Below are 6,881 nucleotides of genomic sequence, written 5' to 3' on the forward strand. Positions count from 1 at the left end.
AGGTGTTTTCCCAATGCTGTTCTTCTCCTTGGGAACTGTCAGCTTCAGTGCAATATTTCACAGCTAGGCTGTAAACAAACGTTAATTCCAGTTGGCTCAATATACATTAAACAATAAAATACCAGAAGTGAGTGGTCTCTGTTGTTCTCCAAAATGTATGATCTCGAACAGACTTCTGTGAAAATGTTCCTAGATTGCCTGCATCACTCCCAGCTGGAAGTTGCTGTCCCGTTTAACAGTTACATAACAATGTTTTAGGTGAGAAGTTTGAATAGCACAACAGAGACAAGAAAACAGACTAACTTGTCCTTGATATTATCACATCTTGGCAAAAAGCGAGACCCCTGTTTAGAACGGAAAATAAATCTTATTTGGGGAACCCTGTAATAGGCGGGGGCTGGGCGGGAAATCTAGGTTGCTGGATTTGTCACTAGGGTTTCCGCTAGTAATAACCAGAGGGTTCCAGTTAGCGTCACCTCCCAGTATGAAAGTAAATTTTCTTTCAGGCTTTGTTTGTGCAATTATACGTGTGTGGAGTGGCAGGTGGAGCATTTTTAGGTCCTGATGACCTGGAGGGTGACTCGTAAACGCTCTGAAACATATGAGGACCCTGAGGAAACCTCCCCTGGCGGAGTGAGAGGGCTGGGCTTAGAGCCTGTGCGTTGGGGCGGCAGCTGGTGGGGGTTCCGCACGAGCCGCACCCCACACTGCCCCCGGCCCCCCACCCCTGTCCTGAGCCCAGGCGCCCCGCCCCGTCCCACCTCGCTCCGAGCCGCGCCCATCAGCACCCCGACTGCTTCCACAGAACCCCGCGCTCCACCCTCAGGCCCCACCCCCCTAGCCCTGGGTCGCGCCCCACGTCCCTACCCGAGCCGCAGCACCCCGCCAGGCGGAACCCCCTCTAGCCGCCGCTCGTTGGGCGTGACGCGCAGCGCGCCTATTGGCCAGTGCGGCAGAGAGCGGGAAAAGTGGCCAACGGCTGCGCCGGCGCTCCGGCTGCTGAGGAGATGGCGTCCGGCGCCAGTGCCCCGGTGCCGGCGGACTCAGGCCGCACCACCAGCCCTGGAAGGCGAGGCGAGAAGGCCGCTTCCGCCGTCCCCGCGGACACGGCGGCCGCGACCACACTGAAGAGCACCGCGGTCACGGTGCGGTCGGTGGTGGCCTCCCCTCGCCAGGTGAAGGGGAAAGCGGGCCGGGAGGCGGCCAGGTGGCGGCTCCAGCGCCTGCCGGCGGCTCAGGCCGACGACGCAGGAGAGGCGGCCGAGGAGGAGGCGGAGGCCCTGCTGTCAGTGCCTGAGGACGAAGAGGAGGCACAGCCCCTGCCGCCAATCTGCGTGTCCCGTATGAGGGGGATGTGGCGGAAAGAGAAGGTGGCGCTGTACTGCGACCAAGTGCTGCAGGACTGTAAGGTGAATAGATCCGGGACACGGAAGCTCGCCGGGGCCTCGGGACAGGCATCTGGGGCTACCCTCCTAGGGGGACGGGGTCCAACGGGCACTACGAGAACCTGCGTTTCAAAATATTAAATGGAGTCAACATGTATAGAGCGTTCACCTTGTTCGAGGTGCCTAGAGGATTTAAGGTTCGAGTTTCCGACAAAATTCGTCAGTTAACGGGACAGCCTTGAGAGGGTTTTCCAAGAGCTCCTAAAAAATGAAGATATATTGACCTTATCATCGCGCAGGCATGAATCTTAGTACCTTTATTTATTTATTTTTTTTTGGTCTTTTTTTTGTTTTTTTCCTTTTTGTGGAGAACGGGGTCTCGCTATATTGCCCAGGCAGGTCTCGAACTCCTGGGCTTAAGCTATCCTCCCGCCTCTGCCTCCCTAAGAGCTGGGATTACAGGCGTGAGCCACAGCGCCCGGCCCTTAGTACCTTTATTTAACAATTGATGTCCGAACATGAGTAAGATCACTCAGCCTTGACTTCCACTAGAATACTAGAAATTACTGTTAAGGACAGGCGCGGTGACTCACGCCTGTAATCCCAGCACTTTGGGAGGCCGAGGCGGGCGGATCACAAGGTGAAGGGATCGAGACCATCCTGGCCAACATGGTGAAACCCCGTCTCTACTAAAAATAGAAAAATTAGCTGGGCATGGTGGCTCGCACCTGCAATCCCAGCTACTCGGGAGGCTGAGGCAGGAGAATTGCTTGAACCCAGGAGGCGGAGGTTGCAGTGAGCCGAGGTTGCGCCACTGCACTCCTGCTTGGTGACGGAGCGAAACTCTGTCTCAAAAAAAAGAAAAAAAAAAAAAAAAAGAAAAATTGCTTTTAAGAATACTTCCAAGCGGGGTATGGCGACTCACCCCTGTAATCCCAGCACTTTGGGAGGCTGAGGTGGGCGGATCACCTGAGGTCAGGAGTTCAAGACCAGCCTGGCCAACATGGCAAAACTCTGTCTCCACTAAAAATACAAAAACGAGGTGGGTGTGGTGGCAGGCGCCTGTCATCCCAGCTACTCGGGAGGCTGAGGCAGGAGAATCTCTTGAACCTGGGAGCAGAGATTGCAGTGAGCTGAGATCGCGCCACTGCACCCAGCCTGGGTGACAGACCCAGACCCCGTCTAAAAAAAAAAAAAAAAAAAAAAAAAAATAGTTCCCACGCAGCAGTCCTCAATGCGGCATGTTATTTTGAGTAGAAAATACATACTTGTTAAAGCGGAATAGAGCAAATATTTAGTGTTTCTAACCTAGTTTTTTAAGTTGCAGCAGAATTTGTGTACATGCATATTCATTGCAGGGATATTTATAAAAGGTTAAAAATTACTTTAAGACACAAACGATAACTAGCTATCTTATCTATGAATTACTCTAGTGAATAGATCTTTTAAGTTTAATTTTTTGTTGATGATGTTTTTCACTAGATGTGGTTTCGGTTAAAATTTGTAATTTTCCAGGTCATTCATTATTTAAGGCTACATTGTTTCCATTTTAAAATAGGAATCGGTAAAAAAAACAAAAAACAAAAAACAAAACAATGAAGTTAAAAATCTATAATTGCATATATTTATACATATATATATATATATAGATTTTTTTTTTTCTTTTCTTAGGCAGAAGATGCTGATGAGGTTATGGGCAAATACCTATCAGAAAAATTAAAGTTGAAAGACAAATGGCTTGGAGTGTGGAAGACTAATCCCGATGTATTCTTTGTGAAATATGAAGAAGCTTCTATCCCTTTTGTTGGAATACTGGTTGAGGTAAATAAATTTTATTTGATCTTTGTTCTTTTTGAATCAGTTCTTTTAAAGGCTAAAATATGACTTTGTAGACTGATACACAAGAGTTGACACATTTCAGGTGCTGCTCCTGAAAAAAAAAAGTTGACATATATTACGTCTGTTTTAAGTTTCTGAGAAAATTAATAGTGTAAAAAGAAGGTAAAGGTAATATTAGTGCCTGTAAACCATTATCATTAAATGGGATCCAGTAGTATCAGACAATACTTATTAGCCTAGTTTTTGCTCAAATAATGTAAAAATAACAAAAATGCATTTCTTATAGAATTAGCAATTTAGTCTTTAACAAATTTGAGCCTTCTTTTTCTCTTTTTCCTTTAATCTTCATTTATCTGAATTATGAAGCTCAGTTCAAATGAGGAAAGAAAAAGAAATGTAATTTTTTTTCAGTAATACTGTTTCCTTTTTTTGACAAGGTCTCACTCTGTTGCCCAGGCTGAAGTGCAGTGGTACAATCTCAGCTCACTGCAACCTCTGCCTCCTGGTTTCAAGCAACCTTCCAACCTCAGCCTCCTAAGTAGCTGGGACCTCAGGTGCACACCACCACACCTGGCTAATTTTTCTATTTTTAGTAAAAATGGGATTTTACTATGTTGGCCAGGCTGGTCTCGAACTCCTGATCTCAAGTGTTCCACCCACCTCAGCCTCCCAAAGTCCTGGGACTACATACAGGTGGAGCCACCATACCTGACCAGTAGTACTCTGTTTCTTAGAGGTTTGCTCATCTTCAGACTTTGAGTAGCTTTGCCTAGATCTTTCACAACTTCTCTGGATTTTTTTTTTCATCAGGTTAAAAATGGTTTTCATCTGGCTGTATGTTTTTTTTTTTTTTTAGCAGTATAAGTTTGTGGGGTTGTCTTCAATCAAATTTTATGTGGAAGCTTAACATTAAATCAGAACATTTCTGATTGAAATGAATGATGGTTTCTTAGCATCTCTCTCAATACCTCACGATAGCCCCTACGCTCCATAAAACTTTTCAAGAGCTCTAAACTTCTATGGAAACTCAGTGGATTAGATTACCTAAAAGTTCTATCAATTTTTAAGGTTTTACTTGCAATACATTGATTATTTAATCTCTCTCTCCCCTACTTTAGAATTCTATAGGGGCTAGTAATCTCCTTTAAATGTTAGAAAGACAGGATGAAACATGAGAAGAGAGGAAAAAGCAGAGTAGTATATTGGCAGATTCTGATTATTTTGTGACAGATAAACAAGTGAGAGTAGCTCTTGGGACCTCTTAAGATAGTGTTGCACAATTCATATTGTTGTTTTCTCTGACTCTGCTTCTTTAGCCTTACTTCAACTGAAGTATTAAAAATGCTATATAATGCTCTTTGTTCTGTAGTCACAATAATTTACTCCAGTGAACCCCCAATCTCTTTTTCTTTAGATGCTATATTAGTTTTCTATTAATGCCACAGCAAATTACCACATTTGGTGGCTCAAACAATACAAATTTATTATCTTACAGCTCTGTAGATCAGAAGTCTGCCATGGGCCTAACTGAGCTAAAATTAAGGTCTATACAAGGCTGCATACCTTTGTGGAGGCTGTAGGTGAGAATCTGTTTCCTTGCCTTTTTCAGCCTCTAGAAGCAGCCTGAATTCTGTATCTTGTGGCCCTCTTCCTCTGTCTTCAGTGTACTTCTCGCATTGCATCTTTCTGGTTCACAACAGGCTAAGAAGGTGATCCCCTTTTAATCGATTCACGATTAGAATGGGCCCAACTGGGTAATCCAAGATAACCTCCACATTTCAGTCTTTAATTGTAATCACATCTATGAAGTCCATTTTGCCATGCAAGGTAACATTCACAGATTCCAAGGATTAGGGCGTGGACATCTTTGGAGGCCATTATTCTTCCTAGCATGAATTCATACAATAACCAACCAACAAACAAAAAACTTAGAAACACAATGCAGTTGACTCTTGAAAAATGCAGGGCCCTGCACAGTCAAAAATCCATGTATAACTTTTGACTTCCCAAATACTTAACTAATAGCCAATTGTTAACTGAAAGTCTTACTGATAACATATACAGTTGATTAACACATATTTTGTATGTTAAGTATTATAAACATTGTATTCTTACAATAAAACAAGCTAGAGAAAAAAAAATGTTATTAAGAAAATTGTAAAGGCAGGGCACAGGGGTTCATGCCTGTAGTCCCATCACTTTGGGAACCCTAGGCAGGAGGATTGCTTGAAGTCAGGACTTTGAGACCAGCCTGGGCAAACAGCAAATCCTTATCTCTACAAAAATTTTAAAATGAGCTGGGTGGTGGTGCACACCTATAATCCTGTCTACATGGAGGTGGGAGGATCACTTGAGCCCAGAAATTTGAGAGCAAGACCCTGTCTCATAAAAGAAAAATCGTAAGAAAGAGAAAAATATATTTGCTATTCATTATATAGAAGTAGATCATCATAAAGATCTTCATTTTTGTTGTCTTCATGCTGAATGGGCTGTGGAGGAAGAGTTTGTCCTGCTCTCTCTAGGGTGGCAGAGGCAGAAGAAAATACGCATGTAAGTGGACCCATCCAGTTGGAACCTGTGTTGTTCAAGGGTCAACTATATTTGATTGGAAGGAAATCTAGCATACCTTTAATTTTGGTTACGAATTGGTCCAAAAATTAAGAAAGCTTTGTTATAACTTCTGTACAAAGCAGTTTGGCAAAATATAGCAAGAACTTTAAACTAGAACTTTATTTCTAGAAGTTTCTTCTATGAAAATCAGAAATGTGGAAAAACATTGCCTCTTGGCCTTTTGCCTAAGATCCAAGTGTAGAAATGCAGAACAAGATGGAGGTTGCAGTGAGCCCAGATTGTGCCATTGCACTCCAGCCTAAGTGACAGGGTGAGACGCTGTTTCAAAAAAAAATTGGGAATATCATAAAAGTTTAGTAATTGGTTGTTGGTCATATAAATGATTATCCACAAGATAGAATATTATGTAGATATAAAACCAATATTTAAGAAACCTGGTAATGACTCAGAAAATGCTCATTATATAATAATAATAATTATATAATAATATAATAATTATATAATAATAATATAAAATGAAATGTAAGATACAAACTAGATACACAGTATGATCTAACTACTATGTAAATTATATAAATAGGACTGAAACTGGAAGATAAAAAGCAAAAGGTTAACAGTGGTGATATTAAATTTTTTTACAAACAGTGTATACTAGTCACCATCAACAAGCTTTTTTGTAAGTACCTATTACCCTTCCCCCAATTTTTTGTCTACATGCTTTGGAATTTTATATTTCTTTATGAGGCTTAGAGAATCTTTGATTTGGAGAGGTTTAAGAAACTCTTAGTAGATTCCAGAATCTGGCTATTTTCCTCATTCTACTGTATCATATTTCTGAAGAAGCAAATAGTCACTTTGAGCTGCTCCCAACACATCTTGCATCATGGTTATTTCCACGATGGTTATTTCCATTTTCCCAACTTCATTAGTAGACTCCTTTGTACTGAAGCCTGTTCTAACTACCCATTTTGTTGTGATCTATAACTTACTTGCTGAGCAAAAGTGTAAGGAATTTAAATTCACATCTTTAACTGCTTGAACCCTTACCTTATCTTTTTTTTTTTTTTTTTTTGAGACAGAGTTTTG

General features: G+C 42.3%; 1 protein-coding gene across 1 annotated transcript in view; it reads left to right on the top strand.

Moving 5' to 3' along the window:
* Positions 1–749: 749 nt before the first annotated feature.
* Positions 750–6,881, top strand: part of SHCBP1L (SHC binding and spindle associated 1 like) — a 33,489-nt gene continuing 27,357 nt past the window's right edge. The window contains exons 1-2 of the mRNA XM_032291192.1: positions 750–1,409; positions 3,057–3,206. Of these exons, the coding sequence (XP_032147083.1) occupies positions 1,008–1,409; positions 3,057–3,206 (552 nt within the window). The 5' untranslated portion in view covers positions 750–1,007. The remainder of the gene's footprint in view (positions 1,410–3,056; positions 3,207–6,881) is intronic.

This window comes from Sapajus apella, unplaced genomic scaffold, assembly GCF_009761245.1.
Source record: "Sapajus apella isolate SASKATOON/1434 unplaced genomic scaffold, GSC_monkey_1.0 scaffold25, whole genome shotgun sequence".
NCBI lineage: Eukaryota > Metazoa > Chordata > Mammalia > Primates > Cebidae > Sapajus > Sapajus apella.